General features: G+C 42.1%; 1 protein-coding gene across 1 annotated transcript in view; it reads left to right on the forward strand.

Moving 5' to 3' along the window:
• Window positions 1-23,812, forward strand: part of LOC145342213 (uncharacterized) — a 125,361-nt gene that overhangs the window by 71,683 nt on the left and 29,866 nt on the right. The window contains exons 4-6 of the mRNA XM_080187573.1: window positions 2,093-4,547; window positions 17,688-17,752; window positions 21,322-23,214. Coding sequence (XP_080043699.1) covers window positions 2,093-4,547; window positions 17,688-17,752; window positions 21,322-23,214 — 4,413 coding nt within the window. The remainder of the gene's footprint in view (window positions 1-2,092; window positions 4,548-17,687; window positions 17,753-21,321; window positions 23,215-23,812) is intronic.

Below are 23,812 nucleotides of genomic sequence, written 5' to 3' on the forward strand. Positions count from 1 at the left end.
CTCTTCCTCCTCTCTCCCTCCTCTCTTTTCTCTCTCTCTCTCTCTCTCTCTTCCCCCCCGCCCCCCCCGAGCTGGTAGCAAATCGTTCTGTTGTTTTCCACAATGGTGGATTGGCAGACAGGAAAAGACCGGAAGGTCTGTCCAGCCGGTTTCCAATGGCTGTGACGGAACCGAGGAAGTATCAGGACTACCTGTGTACCCTCCCAGATGTAATCTCTTGAAAGAAACACAGTAGAACAGATATTGAAACTCCTAGGCCAAATTGCATTGAATTTAAAGGACAGAAACGGGTCATTCAGCCCAACTAGTTGTGCCAGCATTTATGCTTCATGCATACCTTCTCACACCTTCTATCCCTAGCAGCATAACATTGATTTCTTTTTTTCTTCACATATTTATCTGGCTTCTCCTTAAATACATCTATTCTCTTTGCCTGAACTACTCCATATGCTTATGATTTCTGTGCTTTGATTACTGTCAGGGTCCAGAGGTATCTCTTGAGTTTCTGATTTGGAGTTATTAATGACTGCCTTGTATACAAGAGAAAATTCTCTTGTTGCTTTTCCCATTCTTTGAATCTCCCACTCTCTTTTACTGGATTTCCTTTGCTGATTTATTTTCCTCTAATCCAGTTTTGCCCTCCCAGTAACAATAATTAACATCTAATTCAGGTTGACATGTAGGGACATGAGTATGCCATTCAGCCCTTCTAGCCTGTTCCTTTATTCAGTGCGATCAAAGGGTTGAGTCCCCCATTTTCAAATGGATTTGTAATCATTGATCCCCTCCTCCATCCGAATTAAAATGATACTTTCTATATGCTTCAGTTGCAAAGTGTAAATATTTTAGTAACTTTTAAGAAAATGAATAGTTACATAAAGTAATCAGTAAAACAGACATGTTTACTGTCAGAGCACATTCTTATTGTGATGTTTGACTATATCATAAAAATACTTCTTCACTTCCAGACAGGAGGACATGTTTGGCTTCATTGCTGCCAGAGCAGAAACTGAAGTTTGTTGTTGGGAAAGATAACAATTGTGCTGCTCTTTTACCATTTCTGGGTAGTAGATGGCCAAAACTGGGAATGTGTTCCTGTTATTTAAACTTTAGCAAAGAGCCACAGGCCAGTTCTACCAGCTCCTCATCTGTTTTTCCGTGTAAATTCTAAATTTAAATATACCGATAAGAGTACTTCCAAAATATTTAGTGGAAGAACATTCCAAACTTTAAGCAAAACAGGCTAATATGCCACTGACGATATTAAATGTACAACAGCAAATCTCAGCTGTTAAAGATTCCAGCACCATCTGATCAACAAGATGTGAAAGCTGAGTCGCAGGGTGTGACTGCGCATGGCACCAGGATATCAGCTTTAACTGCCCATCCTCAGTGATAGGTGGCAGTGACAGTAAGGGCTGACATGTGGACGAGCGGCTTGTCCTTCTGATGGGAGGAGGAATTGTTGCTGATTTTTGTTGCCTTGATACAAACTGAAGTTACAAACAGGAGTGCCAAAACTTTTTCAGCCTGAATAATGCGGCCGTTACCACAGCATGTACTGGTTGCAATTGCTAGCTCCTTACAGCCTAAAGTTTAGCCTCACCATCTGAGACCCAGATGTGTTCTGATCCATCTCACCCAACTCCAGCCATCTTGTATCCGCCTGACTCCCGTTACTTGGCTCCATTCTGAGTTATTGAGCATTCCCACATTATCTCAGGACCTTTGAAATCTGTATAGATGTTGAGGGGTCTACAGGCCTCAATTTGAGGGCTGTTGAATTAGATCATTGCTACTCTGTATGTTAACGTTGGTTGCATTGGTTCTATTGCCTTTGATACTCTTGCTTACAATTAGCCTCTAAATGATTTAAAGGTGATCACCTTGGCAAATACAAGATCGTCCAAAGTCCCAGTGACTTTCCATGTGCAATGTTATTAGCCTCAATTAGGAAGTTGTTTACAGTACATAAAATTCCCAAGAATGGTAAATTTGTGGCCTTATAGCTAGAAATTGTGGTATAGATACCCAAAATGGGACAGTTACAAATCGCATGCTCATTTTATCTGCATTCTGTTGTATCTTTCAGCGACTTTCCAACGCAGTGGGATCAACTAGCTCTGCATCGTAGCTCGGATCAGAGGAGTTCATTTGGAAGCATGGACAGTCTTGACCAACCCAGTCAAAGCTGTGACCAAAGCACATGTCCTAACAAAAGAGACTCTGCCTACAGCTCATTTTCTGCCAGTTCTAACGCATCTGACTATACTCTGTCCTCATCGGTGAAAACTGATGAGTCGGCCTCCATGGACAGCATCCTACATGGCTTGGGGCCATGGCTGCCAACCAGGTACGGAGAAGCCCAGTACCTTCCAAATGGGAGTGAAGGCAGGGAGAGGGCAGCTGAAGAGCAGCTTTGTTCTCACTGTGGGAAAGCATCACCTGTCGGTGACAACATGCTTCCATGCCAAGTACATGAAGAAAGTGCTGCAAGTTCTACCAAAACAGCACCTCCCCCACCACCTGTTCGTAGAGAGAGTTTTGTGGCTGCTAAAGCTCGCTCTGCCTCTATATGTGTGACTAATTCAGAGGCATTTGCAGCAACAAACATGTTGCTTCAACCTGGAAGATGGGCTTCTGAAACCTTCCTGTCTAAGAAAGATAAAGATTCCGAGGGACAATATTATACCTGTATTCCCAAGTGCTTTACGCGCACTGTCTCACACTCAAGTAACCGAGCATCCAGCCATTGTTCAGTTGAGTGCTGCTGCTTGTTAAGACAACAACCAAGGCTTTATTGCCATTCTCACAGGCATGGTGAAAAAATTATTTCACACGAAAATACAACAATCCCTAGAAAATCCAGTCGATATTTGATGGGGCAGTTGGATTTGTACAACTTGATTGAACCATCCTTTGTTGCCAGTCAGTACCGGAGCCGGAATAAAGTGGAGCAGAATGAAAGATTGCCTTTGAATTTGCATAGGCACAGTGCACCTGAGAAGTTGTTATCGGCACAGATGCATTCACTACCTATTTCAGACTGTGGTAAAAATGGTTTGGGATCACGGTATAATCAGGAAAGTCACGAATGGGCCAACTGTATACCAATATCTCAGCAAGAACATCAATCCAACATAGAGCATCCTCATAAAACTTTAAATGAAATGGATTCTTCATTGGAAAAGCAGATGAAGGAGAACCCTTTGAGCCCTGAATCTACAGCAAAGGGGAAGCAGCAAGAAATTGAAGAAACCACTTGCAATCACTGTTTGGATGGTCAGCTCAGTTCTCCCTCTTGCGGAGCTGAGCTGAGTAGTGTGAGTTGTAAACGGTCATCATTTCAAACTACAGACCAGCAGCAAAACATACAATTGCCTTCAAGACCACCCGATCAAATGAGCGAGATTGGAAACACATCTCCAATTAGCAATACCTTGGAAGATGAGGCAGATTTAGAAGAAACCAAAAATGAAACTGGCAGACATGCTCGGGTCTTGGGTTCTAGAGTAGCCAGATTGCGGCGCAAAAGTGACCGTTTTGCCACAAATCTGCGGAATGAAATACAAATGAAAAAAGCTCAGTTGCAGAAGAACAGAAGTGCAACTGCATTGTTACAAATGGAAGAAACTTCAGAGGAACTGGTTGATTCAAGAGAGAAGCCATCCAGTTCCTATACTTGTAATACTGGTGAGTCTGATGTCAGTGGCACAGCAGAAGAAACCACAAATGTAATGACACAGACCACAGATTCCAATAAAACTCCGGATGATGTGGAAGAGGATTGTAAATCAGGAAGTATGTGTTTTTATCCATTGGCCTGCAGCCCCTATGTTTCACCAAACAAATGCAAAATAGGAGCTGATTCATTATCCCAAAATTTTGATGAACCAAAGACTGCTCAGGGGGTCAGTGGATATAAGCAAAAAACTTGGACACCTGAAGATAAAGAGGAGGTGCAAAGTAAGGTGACAAAGGAAGTTGGATCCAACGAGGTGAAATCTTGTGCAGTGGCAGTGTTAGAGGAACCAGATACCTCCCCACTGGTGTCCTTTGCAGAGAGGAGAAAATTCTTTGAAGAGACCAGTAAAGGTTTATCTGTATCTGATTCTTGCAATTTTCCGAGACTTCAGAGTAAATCGGGTACCATAGGAAAATCTAAAGGGCAGAGTCTTTCCAGTAAGCCGCATGCCTTCCCAAGTGATCGCCTGAGGCAATCCACGGAAGAAATCTTCCAACACTCCACAAGTAGAGTCAGTCAAGATTCTGAGCAATCTCCTGCTTGTTCAGCCAGAAATTTGGAGCAAGCAGTCCACCACGGGCAAGGAGAGAAGTTACAGGAGCAGGAATGTGAAAATTTAGAGCGCCTCAAACTAAATAAATCAAGCATTTTGAAAGAACGTTGTATCTCTCATGTTCAGCAGGTGCAACACTCTGATCCAGCTCCAACACTGCGCTATCAGTATTTCCATCCAGCTAGCAATCACCTTGAAGAACCTCATCCCATTGTAAGGTCCGACCAGCTACAGTCCTGTTTACCTGAGGTAGGACATTAAATTACTGGCTCATTTTAATATGTTCAATTTTTGTTGCAAGTTCATTTTCTCTGAGTCATTCAACCTGCCTGCTCTGGCCAGATCAACACTGACCTGAGGATGCCATAAACCATCCAAGAGAAACAAATTGGCCGTTATTCTTCCCTTTCCGCTGATACAAAGCATCCTCTGGTGAAGGCTCGCCCTTTCTACAGTTTGATTGAGATCATGTTTGGCAGGGAGGGTTCAGTCAAAGGGAAGCTGTGCGAATCAACAAAGACTAAGGTGTCCGTGTACATAAAAACTATCACGTCTGTCTTGTTTACATGGCAATTATTTTTAATTGCTGTACCTGTTTTATAACTGGAATATAAAGACAGCACCTTGACTGCCAACTGAAGTAATTTTAGTTAGTAGTAATGCAATTTGGAACATGACAAAGCTAACGCATAAACATTGGTTGTGTCTTGTTGAGGCAGTTTCAGGCCTTGGATATGATGCTGAGTTTTTGGTGAAATCGGTGGAGCCTTTAGGCCCACGTTTTCATTTGAGTTGGATAGTTGGAGTTGGGAATTCTCCTGGCTCACTATGCTCAACTCAGAAGAAACTCTTTGAATGGCAGGGTCTTCACTTCCGGAGGGTGCAAGTACCAAATGAAAGTCAGGACTCATCGTTCTTGGCTGTAAATTGGAGGTGGCCCCAGGCTGCAAAGTGCTGAAACAAGTGATTTCAAAAGCCCGCCTTAGTTCTTTGGGACTTTGTCATAATTGTTTTGTTAAATATTAAGACGCTAGATGTCACTCCTCATACCACCTTGCACCCACGCCCCCATGACCTCTCCCCCCACCACCCGCTTTGACGAAGGGTCATCCTGACTCGAAACACTGGCTCTATTCTCTCTCCACAGATGCTGTCAGACCTGTTGAGATTTTCCAGCATTTTCTGTTTTTGTTTCAGATTCCAGCATCCGTAGTATTTTTCCTACTGGGCCAGACTTTTCAACTCTCATTGATACTGGAATTTTTTTTTCAGAAAGGGCTGGGCATTTAAATAACTCCTTCAAGAGCACTATGATTACTCTAAAAGGTCACAACTCCAACACTGCAGGTTAAGGCCCTTACAGAGGAAATGGGGTCTGTTTGAACTCGTCATTGGTTCAAATGCCCCTGTTGAATTTGGGTTTCCTGTGTGAGTCATGCCCCTTTCCTCTGCTGGCAGAAATGGAATCTGTCATCAATGTGTGAAGACTTCTGGATTCGTGTCCCGCCCACCAATTTTTTTTAAGGATTGGGGAGTTTCCGGATCTCTGCAAAAGTCCAGACCATTGTGAGCAACCCTATCAGGAAAAATTCATGTGGAGATGTGCATGCCTGCACATTTTCATGCTTTCACCAGGCTTAAGTGCCATTGATTAATTATTGACCTTTTGATTTTTCCAACCTGATTGCAGGTTGTGATCACAGCCCTATATTCTAATAACTTTATTTTCTTATCCCTAAGATTCAGAAATATTGAATAGATTGCTGGTGAGAAATACTGAATATTGCCACTCATCAATATTATTTGGACACCACATCGTCAGAAATTGGTTTTCTTTGTAGAAGAGAAAAACATTTTACGTCAAAAGAGCAACTTGCATTGCTTTCACCTTGCAAAAAAGAAAAAGCCTGTATTGGCTTTTTTTCAGGAGCTTGTAGCTTTTTCCCTTCCTCCTCCAAGGCATTCACTATGCATGAAAAATGGTTCCATGTCCTCTGGTGCATTTCCAATAATGGTGCTGTTTAAACTGCAAACAAAACGTGACTCTTCGCACATGATGTGGCACTACAACCAAGCCCTGAATCTGTCCTTGCCCCAACATATACACATGTACTTTTCATCCAAGAATGATTAGTGCAGTCAAGGAAATGGGTTTTTGTCCTCCTTCCAATGTCCTGGATCCTGCTTGTCCTTTTAGCATATAAAAATGGATAAACAGAAACATTTACCCAAGTAAATGTTGGGAAAACCAAAATCATTGTCTGCAGTCCTTTCTATAAACCTTGTTCCCTAGCTGCTCACTGTATCTCTGTCTCCCTCAACTGTATGAAGCTGTTCCAAATCATTCATACGCTTTGATATTGTACTTGTGCCCAAGATGGGCCTTCAACCACACATCTGGACAGTCACTAACTACACCTCCTGTAACGTCACCTGTCTCTGCCCCTGCCTCAGTTAATCTGCTGCTGAAACCCTCATTCAGTGTCTATGTAATCCTGAGACTGGACTATTGTAGTAATGTATTGTAATACAATACTGTGTGAAGTTTAGATCACACAGGTTTATGAAGGGTGGAATATGGGAGGCCATAAAGGTGTCAAGGAAGAGGAATGCACGACAAATGGGAAGATAGTGATTCGCGTGGAGGAACAGAAGAAGTTGCATTGCATGCCCAGAGATCCTTAGGGGTGGTAGGACAGGTCTAGAAGATGATTAAGAAAGCATTTGCCATGTTTACCATTATTAGCCAAGGCATGGAATGTAAGAGCGGGGTGGTTATGCTGCAACTGTATACAACACTAATTAGACCACAGCTCGTGTACTGCAGATAATTTTGGTTACCACATCACAGGAATGATGTGAGTGCACTGGAGAAGGTACAGAGGAGATTAATATTGGCTGGGAAATTTTGGTGATGAGGAAAGCTTGGATAAGCTGGGTGGTTATTTTCCTTGAAAACAGAGGAGTCTGAGGGGTGACACAGTGAGGGATATACAATTATTGGAGCCTAGATAAAGGAAATAGGGACAATCATTTTACCTTATCAGACAATCCAAAAATAGGAAGTTTAGACCTAATTGTATTAAAAGTATTAGAGATGCAATGAGAAAATTTTGTTTCACCCAGTCTGTGTAGTAAAGACCCACACAGATTGTCAAGGCAGAACCCCTTCTGAAATCATGTACCAACCAACTCAAGAACAGCTTCTTCCCTGCTGCCATCAGACTTTTGAATGGACCTATCTTATATTAATGCTGATCTTTCTCTTCACCCTACCTGTAACTGTACCCTATCCTTTCCTTCTCCCCATGTACTCTAGGAACAATATGTTTTGTTTGTATAGCTCGCAAGAAACACTACTTTTCACTGTAAATTAAGACATGTGACAACAATAAATCAATTCAATTCAATAATAAGTACTTGGGATTTGATTTATTATTGTCACATGTATTAGCATATTAGTGAAAAGTATTGCTCCTTGTGCGCTATACAGACAGAGCATACCATTCATAGAGAAGGAAATGAGAGTGCAGGATGAAGTGTTACAGTGATACATAGGGTGTAGAGAAAGATCACATCATTCACACGCTTTGATAGCATACTTGTCCCCAAGATGGGCCTTCAAACACACTTCTACACAGTCACTAACTACATGTATTTGCACCTCCTGTAACTTCACCTGCCTCTGCCCCTGCCTCAGTTAATCAATTAATGCAAAGTAGGTCCATTCAAAAGTCTGATGGCAGCTGGGAAGAAGCTGTTCTTGAATAGGTTGGTACGTGACCTCAGACTTTTATATCTACTTGAGGAGCCGTGATATGCATTGTTAAGAATAAAGTGCAAAAGGGTGGGTTTCGGCTGAGTAGTTCTTTGCTGCCTGACACAGACACGATGGGCCTAATGGCCTCCATCTGTGTGATCGATTTTCTGTAATTTTTATGAAAGCTCACCATTCCTTTATAACAAGCTTGGCTGGCCCTAGAGAATCATTGATTCTGAAACAAAATGGCTGAGTGGAATCTGCCTTCCTATACAAATATATAAATAGCCTTTTGGAGCATTGTGAGACCCTTATGTGTACAGTCTGTTCTTTCAATAGGCTGTCTGAATTTGAAAAATTCCTTCTCAGTAGAAGCTGTCAAGCAGTGGAATTTCATGCGAGTCACCATGTATTTTCAGGCTGAAAGGAAATAGAATACACAAAGGAAGCCATGGCTGAGTCATGCGGGAGGGTCTCGTGAATGCCTGACAATGAATTGCATGGATGGTAACAGAATCAGTAATACAGTTTGCATGTGGAGACTGATGTATCATCATTGAATTAAATTATTGACTTTGTAAACAGTTGTTAGCACATGCGCCTTGAGTCATGAGTTTTGCGGTTCAAGTCCCACTCCAGGGCTTGAACAGAAAACTCGCAATTGATGCTCCGATGTATTGGGGAATGCTGTAATGTCAGGGTGCCATCTTTCAGATGAGACATTAAACTGAGCTGCCCGCTTGTGTCGAAGTAAAAGATCCCATGACATAATTTTGAAAAACAGGGGCATTATCTCTGGTACTCTGGCCAATATTTCATTGGGGAGGCGGTGGCATAGTGATATTGTCACTGGACTGAGAACCCAGAGACCTATAATAAAGACCTGGGTACCCAGCTTCAAATCCTACCGTGAAACCATTGTCAATTGTCATAAAAACCCATCTGCTTCACCAGTATCCTTTAGGGTCATCCTTACCAAGTCTGTCTGGCATTATCTCCTAATAATGTGATTGACTCTGAATTGGCCACTCAGTTCAGCAGCAATTAGGGATAGGGAACGAATGCTGGCCTAGCAGTGACGCCCACGTCCCATAAAATAATTCTTAAAAATTGACTGTAAGGTGCTTTGAGGCATCTGGTGATCGTGAGAAACTCTCTATAAGTACAAGTCCTTTTTTAAGTTGCTGCAATACGTATTTTAAGTCGAGCACTAGTCTCCCTTCCAGTGCTGCATCTGTTACATCATGGTCAAATGAACTTTTTTCTTCCCTCCCTGAACATCATCTCATTTAATAGCACAGACCTTTGCTGAGGTATAGATCCTTTGGTATCTGCCTCTCCCAGTCTGGATATTCTTCACCCATGAACCTGAACAGTCCATTTGACCACAGACTGAGTCAAAATGTTGTTCTCCCTGAAAGCAAGGGCCGTGAGTTAATGAGTAGTAAGAAGTTTTTTTAATTTTTCTAATCTCTGTAATGCAGGGGGCATTAAGACAATTTGTTAATGGTGCTGCTGCCTATCTGGGAGCAGCCAATTAAAACTGGGTAAAGGAACTTGTCTTGCTCAGCATGATTCATTAATGAAATGTGCCAGGAACAATAGGAGTACAGTGATCTGTTTCCAATTAACTATAGACACAATATTGAAGACATTAATTCAGCATTGTTTATTTTGGGGAAGGTTATTAGTGAAAGTGTTTTTCTGCCTACCTTCATCTTACTGTCAGCAGGAATGTGTTACCAGCATCTCCAGTGCTGGGGTCTAATAGAATTAAATGCATGGAAGTCACAACACAAACAAATTCTTTCGCCCAACCCTTCAATTTTTTTTCTTTCATCCTGCCATCAAATCTAGTCTTAAGAACGTTGACACAATTTCTTCTGAAATCACTAGCCCTGGAAGTGAATTCCACATCCTCCATAACTTTGTACAGAAAGTAGCTTCTCCTGCATTCTGTTCCAAATTGTTTGCATTTAAGCTTTTATCAATGTTGCCCCTTGATCTTGACCATTCAACTGCTGGGAATGTTCTGCTTCTGTTTCCATATCCAGTATATCCTATAACCTGTTTTGTTCCAATGGATAAAACTATAATTTTTCAAGAATTCTTTATATTTCTATTTCCTCAAATTGAATAGCATCCCAGTAAATCTGTGCTAACCCATGTCTAAGGCCTTCATATCCTCAATGATGCAAGAGCTTTCAGCTTTTCAACTTTCTGCTGATTAATTTTTATTTTTGTTTTCATTTATTTATGAGATGTGAAAATCATTGGCGAGGCAAACATTTGTTGCCATCTCTAATTGCACTTAAGATGCTGATGAGTCATCCTCTGGAATCAATACACTAAGTACATTTGGTATAATTAGGAAAGAAATTTTCAAACTTTTGGCCCAGCCACAGTGGCAGTAGGTGGTGCTTTGCTCAAAGGGCAGCTTGCAAGTGGTGGTGTTTCCCATGGATTTACTGCCTTTGCCTTTCTAGTTGGAGGTCCCTGAAGAACTGTTACAGCGAGATCCTGGGTCTGAGCTGTTTGGCTTTCACCAGCTACAACCATCTTCCTTTGTGCTTGGTATGACTCCAGCTGTGAAGAGTTTTTCCTTGATTTCCATTGACTTCAATTTTGCAAGGGCTCTTTAATGCTAGGTCAAATGCTGCCTTGATGTCAAAGGCAATCACTCTCACCTAAGCTTTTGAATCAACTCTTCTATGTTTGGAGCAAAGTTGTAATGTGGTGCGAAACCAGTGACCCCGGTGGAACCCAAACTGTGTGCTGGTGATGAGGATATTACTGTGTAAAACTAGTTAACACTGTCAATGACACCTTCCATCACTTTTCTGATGATTGGGTGTAGACCAATAGGGCAATCAGATTGGATTTGTTCTGCTGTTTGTGGTAGACCATACCGAAGGAATATTCCACGTACTTCATTGGCCCTTCATTACAACCTTTGTCCACAACAGTATGGGGAATGATTCCTGCTAAAGTTCTGTAAATTAATACTCCAATAATGCGTGCAGAGTCTTGAGGTCCACATTTAAACATTGGGGCTTCTTCCTGGATAAGTGCAGTCAATATGGTGCTAAGTCACATGAACTTTGGAGATACCAGTGCTGATTCCTGTTTTCCCCATCCTTGGAGAGATGGAAAACAGGGTTTCCCACTTCTAGTTTCAGTGTAGTAATGTCTCACTGCAGCGAGCAGCCCCACCCTACGCCAGAGTCCCCTCAACTTCTCCGCTAGGGTTGGGTCACCCTGACAAGAAGTGCAAGTCGGCAATGATTTTTTTGAAAAATTCAACATCTTCTCCCAAAATACGGTGTGAGAGGTCAATCTGGTGGCTCGCTGAACGGAGACTGTAAAGAGATGAAATTCTCAGTTAACTATCAAAATGCTGTATAATTATGCAGCTGTTTGCATGTTGTGTGAAAGTGGACAAGACTGATAAGTTCCCCCCCTTACCATAATTGAATAACCTGCTAATATTTGCGTCTAATGTAACCACACCCAATCTTGCTGAAGAGAGAGATCTGTTGCTGAAGTTTTTTATTGTGCACTCATCAGGGCAAATGCAAGAATGCCAAATTTCAAAAGGTCACAATTTATATTGGAGGAAAAGAGCATGTTGATTGGTTGGTGAGTTGAATCTCATTAACCAAGGTGTTGCAATGGGGAAATAATGGCTCCCTAAGCTCCAGGGTAATTCATGAAAGTTGCAAGACTAGAATATATTCCTTTTGTTTGCTGACAGCTGTATGAATCTACATTGTTTCCAGCAAGCATAAATGAATCATATTATGAACTCAACTGATTATCTTAAATTGATTGTTAGTGTAATTATTAGCACAATAAGGATTGTTCAGCAAGTGCTGTCACATTGTGGAAAATGATGGCCTGAATTCTCCAGTTGGTCACACCCCACTGCCGCTGCCAGAAAGAAGAGTGATCTGGCACTCAGGCAAATCCGATTCACTGTAGCGGGATCAGAGAATCCTGGCTGCAGGCAAGGTCGGAGAGTCTGGCCCGACATCGAACTGTAAGCATTTTGTTTTGTGTTTTGAAAGCATGAGCTGGTTGACTATCATCTGTACTCTGTTTATTACTTGCAAAATGCCCAGTCTACCTCAGATTAACCTGGAATGGTAAAGTGTCTCAAAACTTTGAACAATAGTTTAAGCAAGATCCTTCATGCTGCTATTACAGTGGCTATGCAAGTGGCATTTTCTACGAACAGAATGCTACCATAAAACCCAAGAAGACATCCTGCCTACCACTGTTTAAAAACCCAGCTTATGTTAAATCCCAGGTGGGAAACTTGGAATGCTGTTCCTTACTATATTTTTTGTAATTTGGTGTAACATGAAGAGTGAAGACCAGGCAGCAATGTTGCATAAGAACATAAGAAATTGGATTTATTGGATTTCTATAAGGATGTGACTAGTGCGGTAGACAGAGGGGATGTGGTGTTTCTCGATTTTCAAAAGGCATTTGATAAGGTGCGCACAAAAGGTTGCTTCAGAAGGTTAGGGGGCATGGAGTTGGGGGTGAGGTGTTAGCGTGGATAGAGGATTGGTTGTCTAATAGGAGGCAGAGAGTTGGTATCAATGGGTGCTATTCTGATTGGCGGTTGGTGACTAGTGGAGTGCCGCAGGAATCGGTGCTGGGGCCTCAACTGTTTACCATTTATATAGATGATCTGGAGGAGGGGGCTGAGTGTAGGGTGACGAAATTTGCTGATGACACGAAGATGAGTGGTAAAGCAAATTGTGCGGAGGGTGTGGAAAGTCTGCAGAGAGATCTAGATAGGCTGAGTGAGTGGGCGAGGACCTGGCAGATGGAGTACAATGTTAGCAAGTGTGAGGTTATCCACTTTGGCAGGAATAATAGTAGAAGGGATTACTATTTAAAGGGCGAAAAGCTGCAGCATGCTACGGTGCAGAGGGACCTGGGGGTCCTTGTGCATGAGTTGCAAAAACCCAGTCTGCAGGTGCAGCAGGTGATCAAGAAGGCGAATGGAATGTTGGCCTTTATAGCGAGGGGGATAGAATATAAAAGCAGGGAGGTCTTGCAACTGTACAGGGCACTGGTGAGGCCGCAGCTGGAGTACTGTGTGCAGTTTTGGTTGCCGCACTTGCGGAAGGATATATTGGCCTTGGAGGGAGTGCAGAGGAGGTTCACTAGGCTGATACCGGAGATGAGGGGGTTAGACTATGAAAAGAGACTAAATAGACTGGGTCTGTACTGGTTGGAGTTTAGAAGGATGAGGGGGGATCTTATAGAGACGTATAAGATGATGAAGGGGATGGATAGGGTGGAGGTAGAGAGATTCTTCCCGCTCAAAGGACAGCAGGACTAGAGGGCACAACCTCAAGATAAGGGGGGAGCAGTTTAGAACGGAGTTGAGGAGGAACTTCTTCACTCAAAGGGTGGTGAATCTCTGGAATTCTCTGCCCGTTGAAGAGATGGAGGCTGCCTCGCTAAATATATTTAAGTCACGGGTAGATAGGTTTTTGGTAGGCAAGGGGATTAAGGGTTATGGGGAGAGGGCGGGAATGTGGAACTGATCCACTTCAGATCAGCCATGATCTTATTGAATGGTGGGGCAGGCTCGAAGGGCGAGATGGCCTACTCCTGCTCCTATTTCTTATGTTCTAAATTGGAGCAGGAGTAGGCCATCTAGCCCCTCGAGCCTGCCCCGCCATTCAGTAAGATCATGGTTGATCTGAAGTGGATCAGTTCCACTTACCCGCTTGCTCCCCACAACCCTTAATTCCCTTATAAATTAGAAATCTATCCACTTAAACATATTCAACGAGGTAGCCTCCACCATTTCAATGGGCAGAGAATTCCAGCGATTCACTACCCTCTGAGAGAAGAAGTTCCTCCTCAACTCTGTTATAAACTGACCCCCCCCCCCCCCCCCCCACCCTTTCCTTATTTTGAGGCTGTGCCCTCTACTTCTCTTTTCATTTCTAAGTGGAAAGAATCTCTCTACCTCTATCCTATCTAGCCCCTTCATTATCTTATATGTCTCTATAAGATCACCCCTCAGTCTTCTAAAATCCAACGAGAACAGGCCCAATCTACTCAATCTCTCCTCATAAGCTAATCTCCTCATCTCTGGTATCAACCTGGTGAACCTTCTCTGTACTCCCTCCAAGGCCAACATATCCTTTCACAAATAAGGGGACCAGAATTGCACACAGTACTCTAGTTGCAGCCTCACCAGGGCCTTGTACAGTTGCAGCAAGACCTCCCTGCTTTTATATTCTATAAAGGCCAACATCCCATTCGCCGCCTTGATCACCTGCAGACTGAGTTTTTGTGATTCATGCACAAGGACCCCCAGGTCCCTCTGCACAGTAGCATGTTGTAATTTTTCACCATTTAAATAATATTCCATTTTACTATTATTTCTTCCGCAGTGGATAACCTCACATTTGCCAACGTTATACTCCATCTGTCAGATCCTTGCCCACTCGCTCAGCCTATCTAAATCTCTCTGCAGACTTTCCGCGTCCTCCACGCAGTTCGCTTTCCCACTCATCTTCCTGTTATCAGCAGATTTCGTCACCCTATACTCAGCCCCCTCCTCCAGATCGTCCATGTATATGGTAAACAGTTGAGGCCCCAACACCATCCCTACGGCACGCCACTAGTCACCAACTGCCAACCAGAAAAGCACCCATTTATTCCAACTCTCTGCTTCCTGTTAGATAGCCAATCCTCAATAAATTCGTCCCAGGTTCGAATCTCAGCACGGCACATGTTTGAATTCAACAAAAATATCTGGAATTAAGAATCTACCGATGACTGTAAAACTGTTGTTGATGGCCAGAAAAACCGATCTGGTTCACTAATGTCCTTTAGGGAAGGAAAACTGCCACCTTTAACTGATCTACCCTATATGTGATTCAAGACCCAAGCAATTTGGTTGACTCTTAACTGCCCTTGGGCATCTAGGGATGGGCAATAAATGCTGGCCAGCTTGCGATGTCCATGTCCTATGAATGAATTTTAAAAAGGCCAAAATTGTTCAATTGACTCAGTTTCAAGCCCCTCTATTTTCCTAAACTCAGAGCTAAACCTTCTCAGACAACATCCTATAGGATTTAAATCTATTTGGATTTGCAGCGAGACATAGATAGGATGCAAGACTGGGCGGAGAAGTGGATGGACAGATGGACCTCAATGTGGATCAATGTGGATAAATGTGTAGTGGTCCATTTTGGCAGGTCCAATGGGATGAAGGAGTACAATATCAAGGGTAGGACTCTTAGCAGTTTTGGGGAGCAGAAGGACCTTGGGGTCCGGGTCCATAGGACTCTTAAATCGGCCTTGCAGGCGGAGGATGTGGTCAAGAAGGCATATGGTGTGCTGGCCTTCATCAATCGAGGGATTGAGTTTAGAAGTCGGGAGGAAATGCTGCAACTTTATAAGACCCTTGTCAGACCCCACTTGGAGTACTGTATGTAGTTCTGGTCGCCTTACTACAAGAAGGATGTGGAAGCTATTGAGAGGGTGCAGAGGAGATTTACAAGGATGTTGCCTGGATTGGGAGGCATGCCTTAGGTTGAGGGAGCTAGGTCTCTTCTCCCTGGAGAGATGAAGATTGAGAGGCGACCTGATAGAGGTTTATAAGATGTTGAGAGGTATAGATAGGGTGGATTCTCGGAGGCTATTTCCCAGGGCTGAAACGGTCGCTACGAGAGGACCCAGGTTTGAGGTGCTGGGCAGCAGGTACAGAGGAGATGTCAGGGGTAAGTTTTTCACTCAGAGGATGGTGAGTGAGTGGAATCGGCTGCCGTCAGTGGTGGTAGAGGCGAATTCGCTGGGGTCTTTTAAGAGACTTCTGGATGAGTACATGGGATTTAATGGGATTGAAAGTTATAGATAGGCCTGGTAGATATGGATATGATTGGCGCAACTTGTGGGTCGAAGGGCCTGTTTGTGCTCTAGTGTTCTATGTTCTATTAACAAAATCCAGCAATGGTTACCACACTTGGTACCTATGTCTCTTTTGGGATTGCTTCTGGTTCAGAATAGCAACAAACGGCAGTTCAGATAGGATGCCCCTATCAGCGACTTGTCTGGAATGAACACAGCTTCCGGCTGACTGTGATCTTGGACCAGCTCTGCTCAGTGCAGGTCAGCTCTCGGTGTAGGATGAATGTTGCCACTAATATATTGCTTTTTCTTTAATCTTTTCTTACCTGAGCTACTTGTCGTAGAGGTCCCACTTAATTATATGTCTTACATGAGCTCATCTTCATTGAATGTAAGCGTGCGGTTCACCCTCATCTTCTTTTAAACTTTTACTATCTTTGCTGTAACTCCTGAAATTCTATGCCCTATGTCACTGGTAAATAACTGTTTACAGTGTTGCTAGGCTAATTCACATATCAAAGACCTCAGTCAATCTGACTTCCTAAACAATTCTCATTTTAAAAATAATTTGTTCTCTTTCAATGATACGTTAACCAGAATACATTGCCATTATTAGATTCGTTCATTTTTATTTTATCACAACTTCTTGACACCACACAATTGAGCAACACTGTAGATAAATTTTCAGTACCAGTGCAACGCAAGGTACACGGGCTGATGATCAGCTGGTAGAATCAACCAGCGTGTCCCTTCAGCTGTTTATAATAGACTGAGTACAGACCATACTCAACCAGCCAAGCTTCCAAATCCCAAAGCAAAGTATCTGCTGTTAGATGCAATCCCACAATTGGACAGTAATTGTTGAACAATCCTGAATGTGCTAATAATTACAATAAGAATAAATTTAAGATAACCAGTTGAGACGTGATTCACTTAGACTTGCTAGAGGTGTCATATATTCATAAGCAAGAATCCATTCTCTGCAAAGAGCAGGAATATGTTCAAACCTTACACCTTTTCTTTGGAATTACCTGGGAGTTTAGAGAGTCTATAGTGCTCAGTTGCTTTCTCCATGGTAATGCCTCGGACAATCAAAGTTGACTTGCCAACTGATCAGCACTCTTTTCTTATGTAGTATAAATTGTTTTGATCATTTGAAATTTGATATTCTTGCCTTTGTCCTGATGAGTGCAAGATAAAAAGCTGTGGCAGCAAGTCTCTCTTTTCAGTAATATTCAAGCTCTGTATTGCTAAATTACACTTGATTTAAGGCAGAAGAGTTTCCCAATGCTTATGGAATTGTGCCCCCAGCTGCTTTAGCATCTTATTATTAACTTAATTTTTACCTCAGTTTTTATGAAAAAAATGTCACTGCATCTGATGCAGCACAAAGCAGTGTGAAATGAATGAAAAAGTAATGAAGAATTTCAATGAGATGAAGAGAACTGATGAACATTTGGAGTGTGTTTCTGGTATTGAGGTATTTTTCCAGACCACATTAGCTATCAAAGGAATAAGTCTATACTTCTTGTAAAGTTGGCCCTCCAAGGTGTTTTTTTTTTCAAATTCTATATATTGTATCCAGTCATTGTGATATATTTTCTTTGATTGCTACTTAAAGGAACTGTCTCACTCCAGCTCGCGAGAGTAAAGCCAAGACAATGCTGATGTGTTTCCCAACTGTGCTGTAAATAGGGTTGCGGATGTTTCTCTGTATTAACTGGCAATCTTCTTTGCAGGGATATCCGGTGGAAAAATTGGATCAGACTGAGATAATAAACAGGAAGTTTACTCCAACAGAAAGGTAGGAACTTAGTGATTAATCTGTGGAACTCCTTCCCTGCCCACTGTTCAGTTTAAGATAACAATTATATATTTAAACCGTACATGTTGATGTTGGATTTTCAAGGCATGTCCTCCAGATTAGTACAAATTAATCTTAGTAATGGATTGAATCCTTGAGCTCATGTTTCCATGCCAACTTACAGGTACCCATTATCACAATCCCTGCTGACCCGGTGATTTAGGGAGCACTAGAACTTCAAATGTGAAATGTCCTGATAGGAAGCAATTAGCCAACTGATAACATAGACCCTGAACTATCTGCCTAACTCGGGGGAGCTCATCAAATAAGCGGTTTATTGCTTACCTCTTTTTCATCTGTGACCTTTGGCAGAAGCCATAGGAGCTGACTTCCATTCAGACCTTGGCATCTGGTCAAAGCTCAGATTCCGTGAAGTTCACACATGTTATTCAATGACAGAAAGAAAAGCTGTAGCTCTCCCAGTGTCTATTTGCACAAGTTAAAAATACCTTTCTTGAAACTCATTGTAAAGAGTTACTATTCTCCCTCCCTTTCTGCTCTTTTCTGGGTTGAGAAAGTCCTGTACTTAGCACCTGGCCAAAATCAGTAGCTGTTTCTATGGCGAATTTTGGGTATATCCATCACATTGTTTTAACATGTATGTGCCCTGCCCAAGACACACTCTGTTCATTATCATGGGCTAGTTTCATGGGTATGATTTTAGTAAACAGACTGAATCCTTTTCTGTGATGCCATAATATCAGTCCTTCTTGAACTCCACATAATGTGAACAACAGTTTATTCCTAATACCAATTTATTCCTAATGCCATGTTGATTGATCTAGAATGTACATACCTTTCCCCATCTTCTCACTCGTACTTGAACATTGTATAATATTTCTCCATTTACCTTAATTATTAACAAAAAACTACATTGACTGGTTTTGTAGCCCCTTCACCCATTAAACTTTAAAGTATTTCTTGGTTAATGCTTCCAAGTTTGCGTCAACAGTACAATAGTTTTTGCGTTTATTTTTCTTTTATTCAGATGATGTGGGCATCATTGGCATGGCCTTATCCATTCCTCCTTGTCCTTCAGAAGGTGGTGGTCAATCTGCCTTCTTACCCACTCTGGCCTGTGTATTGCCCAGACCCTTGGCAATGTGGCAACCGCCTTTTGAAATTGAAATGCTGAGCAAGCCATTTATTTGTCAAGAAGGTGGCTCACACCATCATCTCACAGGCAGTTATGGGATGGGCAACAAATGCTGGTCTTGACAGCGATCCTGTGAATTTAACTCCAATTTCATTCTAGTTAGTCATACACTAACTCACTGGTCCATGTGTAACTAGCAATAATGGGTGTACTAAATGAGAGAGAATAACAACATTAAATCTTCAGGAGAGGTTTTTTGTTTGAATGAGCTTACTCCAGGGAGGTTTGAGGCATGCCTTCAGCTCCTCAATGTAGGCTTACCTTTCCAGTTTAAAGGCATCTATAGATGTTAGCATCTATAACTAGAAGTAATACTGTAAACCACTGATATTCATTGTGAAACTTTTGCTTGATTTATTCTGCAGTGAACAAGGGTTTCAATTGCTACCGCTTTTAAAAGGCCTGATCAGTTTCTCCACCTCCTTGCACTCTGGTTTGGACTCAGGTTGAGTGTGACGGTGACAGCTCTGAACTGGAATTGGTACTAGCATTTCACACCTCAAAGCTGGGTCGCACAGACCAACCCAAACCAAACCAAGAGATGACATGCAGGGGAGCAGACTTAGTGTTTGGGACATACTGCTTTTAATTCAGCTGCTACTATGTCCTGTAACCTCATTCATCCCTCTGACCTCACTTATATTTCTCCTTTTCAAATGTATATCTGATTGCCTTTAAAATTAAAGTTCTAATCTGTCCCTCAATAATGATGGGTGGTGAAATATTCCACAGTGTAATAGCCTTCATGTTAGTACCTTTCCTCATCCTCCAGTGAAAATCTTCCATTCTGGGTTCACTCAATAATTTTTCATTATTTATCCACAGTAAAGGCTTTTGCTTCCACCTGCCTCTTTTATGGGCTGCTGTCCTCTCACTGTTACTTCCAGCTACCAAATTGCTCTTGCTGTTCCCAGCTCTCTGATAATTGTCTGCTGACTGTGCGCCACACAATCATGGCATTCTTTCGTGTTGGTTGAGATGTCACCAGGTTTCAAGCTGTGGGGAAGTAGTGGTGGTGGTAGGGGGCATGGGGGCGGGGAGGGGTGGTTAGTAGTGGGCACATTACGTGGGAGATTTGAGTAGCTGATCTCCCAAAGCTGCTGGACGCACAGCTCGGAAGAAGCTCCTGAGATGATTAGGAATCCCATCACAAACTGCAGTGGCAGAAGTCCAGCTTTTGACAGCTTGCATTACCTTCAGTATCCTCACCATCTCTCTTGATTCCTGCTTAGTGATTTTGTGAAAAAGCACCCTTCTCTGTGATACTGCTCCTGACTTGAGGCATTCCACCCTTTCCACTTCCAGGGTGAAGGCGCAAACATTATTTCCATTTCTTAATGCAAACATTCATTATCTTGAAGAACACAAGTTAATTTCATTTGATAAGATTTTTTAAATTGACCAGTTCCTGACGAGCTTTCAAATTTTTAAAAATGCATTTCTGAAGTGATTCATCACATAATTAAAATTTGTCATTACCTCTCACACAGGATTACTTTTGAGCCACAGTTTTTCTCACTTTAATTTTTCTGTTCATCAAAGGAACTCCAGCCACCTTTGTTAACTTTGTACTTTCTTAAAATTTCATTGAATTTCAATGATCAACTTGGATCATGCACTCAAGTCTTCAGTAGATTTTAAACCCACAATCTTGTGACTGAGGGCCAAGCATTTATTTAATTTGCTTCTCAGGCGACTATCCTTCTAACCGTAGACCCTCCACCAATCTTTCCCCTTTTGATCATGCCCTGATGTCCAATAATTCTGTAAGGTTGTCTTGGATTGCTCAAAGGCAAAATCTAGTGCTCTAACTATCTCCTGTAGACTTGGATGGTGTTTGGTGAAAATGTTAAAGCAGTGGGTTGCTGGAGAGCACAGATTAGCACACCTGTAAATGCACACCGTGGACAAATTCATTTGCTCACTGTGCTGCAGAGCAAACCTAGCCACAACCCTTATAACAACCAAGTGGATGAAACCTCTTCTGGAATTGAGGAACTGGCAAGTAAGCTGGGGCTTCCCTCGCCCCCATTACCTAATTCATTATCTCAGAGCCAACTAAAGAATCTACTTCTAAAACCAGACAAAGAGAACAGCTTCAACAATAGAATCATTTGTGAAAGTAGATAGGACTTAATCATCCTCCTCTGCATAATACACGTATGACCATACTTTGGGGACTAACATGGTAAAGCCAATTACTCACATGATAGAACCATACACACAGATTGCTGTAGAATCATGCAAGTTCAATTCAATCAAAGCATCACAAAATATAGCTTCACAAAATATGTATTTGTATGAAATATTTGTGAAATTAATTAAATTAAAATTAATGTTTGTCGTCTTTCAGAGAGATGAAGACATTGGATGTTGGTGATGTGCAAGAATCAATTTCTGAAATAAATTCAAAAGGAAGCCTTAAGAATGAAGGGGACAAACTGGCAAGGAAACCAAGACAGGAAATATCTGCTTGGGAGAGGCCCAGTACGGCTGCTGCACCATCAGAGAATTTCTCTGAATACACCCTGCAGTACCCACAGAGGGAAGGACCTTGCACGTGCCTCACATGCCATTTCAATCATGGATCACTGGGTATAAATAACAAGTTTGAAGAAGGGAAGATTGTTACACGTGATTCAGAGATGAATAGGCCTGAAGACTTATCTACCAATAAGAAGAAGAAAGGGCCCCCACCTCTAAGACCACCACCACCAGACTGGGAGAAGTATTGGTCACAGAAGCTGAGTGGACATGAATTACCAGATTTGGAAAGATACCAGTCCCGGAAACTATCCCAACATGAATTGCCAGATGTGGAAAAATACCAGTCCCGGAATCTATCCCAACATGAATTGCCAGATGTGGAAAGATACCAGTCCCGGAAACTATCCCAACATGAATTGCCAGATTTGGAAAGATACCAGTCCCGGAAACTATCCCAACATGAATTGCCAGATTTGGAAAGATACCAGTCCCGGAAACTATCCCAACATGAATTGCCAGATTTGGAAAGATACCAGTCCCGGAAACTATCCCAACATGAATTGCCAGATTTAGAAAAATACCAGTCCCGGAAACTATCCCAACATGACTTGCCAGATGTGGAAAAATACCAGCCCCGGAAACTATCCCAACATGAATTGCCAGATTTGGAAAGATACCAGTCCCGGAAACTATCCCAACATGACTTGCCAGATGTGGAAAAATACCAGCCCCGGAAACTATCCCAACATGAATTGCCAGATTTGGAAAGATACCAGTCCCGGAAACTATCCCAACATGACTTGCCAGATGTGGAAAAATACCAGTCCCGGAAACTATCCCAACATGAATTGCCAGATTTGGAAAATTACCAATCCCGGAAATTATCCCAACATGAACCAGCGGATTTGGAAAAATATCAGATGTGGAATATGTCCCAACATGAACTGGTTGATTTGGAAAAATACCACATGCGGAAACTGTCTCAACATAAACTGGCTGATTTGGAGAAGTACCAGATCCAAAAGCTGTCTCTACACGAAATGCAGGATTTACACAAATACCAACTTCGGAAACTGTCTCTACACGAATTACCAGATGTGGAAAGATACCAGACCCGGAAGCTGTCATTACACGAATTACCAGATGTGGAAAGATACCAGACCCGGAAGCTGTCGTTACACGAATTACCAGATGTGGAAAGATACCAGACCCGGAAGCTGTCATTACACGAATTACCAGATGTGGAAAGATACCAGACCCGGAAGCTGTCGTTACACGAATTACCAGATGTGGAAAGATACCAGACCCGGAAGCTGTCGTTACACGAATTACCAGATTTGGAAAAGTACCAGACTCGGAAATTGTCATTGCTTGAATTTCCAGATTTGGATGAACATTGGTCACGGAAAGGTACTCCGTATGAAATAGATTCTGTATTGATTTCTCAGCCCACATCAATGAATTGGAAAAGGTCAGAACAGATTTCTGATAGAGAGACGTTGGTTTATTCAGATCTGCCTCCGAACACTGGATCTGCTATGAACACTGCAGCACGATATTCTCATCCATCACACTTGTGTGCAGACTACAAAATGGGCCTTGAATACAGGTATCCAGAATCCAATTTCATTGATCCAAGATGCTTAATGTCCTCCTCTGTAGTTCCTGTTTCAGGAGAACATATGATCTCTTCATTGTATAAGTCACAGAGACCAAAGATGAAATTGGTAGCATCCCTGGGGAGTGATGTCAATTCAAGGTAATTATATAGAAACTAATGTTGAACGTTGCTGTGGGTCTGTTTGAAACTGCAGGGGAAACTTCCACCACCTCTAACCAACCAACCAAATTAGAAGGTGATATATTTGAATGCTGAAACATTTACTGGTATAAAGCTGAACCAAGTACTTGTAAGCACAGTACTTACCATCAAGCCTCTGCTAATTCTACTCCTAAATGTATCTTTCTGAGCCTAGAGTAATTTATGCTTTAATGCACACAGTAACAAGTGAAGAGGGTACTCAGTTGAATACATATTTCTGTCACGGTGTTAACTCAGTATTATTACAATTATGCAGCTCTTCCTTGAGGCTTTTTCTTGCCTGGTCTGCAATTGCAAAGCAGGGAAAATGCAACTTTTATTAAGAGCTTCCATGTCACTGAGAAAGCTTGAGGCCAATCCATATCCAACAACCTGCTGTGAAAACTCTGCTTACATTTTGACAGCAATGAGACAAACCACAACATTCTTAAAACAAAAAGCAGCAACATTCCAAATAAAAAATATATTTTTAAAAATTCAGTTTGCCCCAACTCCCAATGTTAGCAAATCCTTCAAATAAATCCCAGGATGCAGA

This window comes from Carcharhinus amblyrhynchos, chromosome 4, assembly GCF_965287045.1.
Source record: "Carcharhinus amblyrhynchos chromosome 4, sCarAmb.v2.hapA, whole genome shotgun sequence".
Classification (NCBI taxonomy): Eukaryota; Metazoa; Chordata; class Chondrichthyes; order Carcharhiniformes; family Carcharhinidae; genus Carcharhinus; species Carcharhinus amblyrhynchos.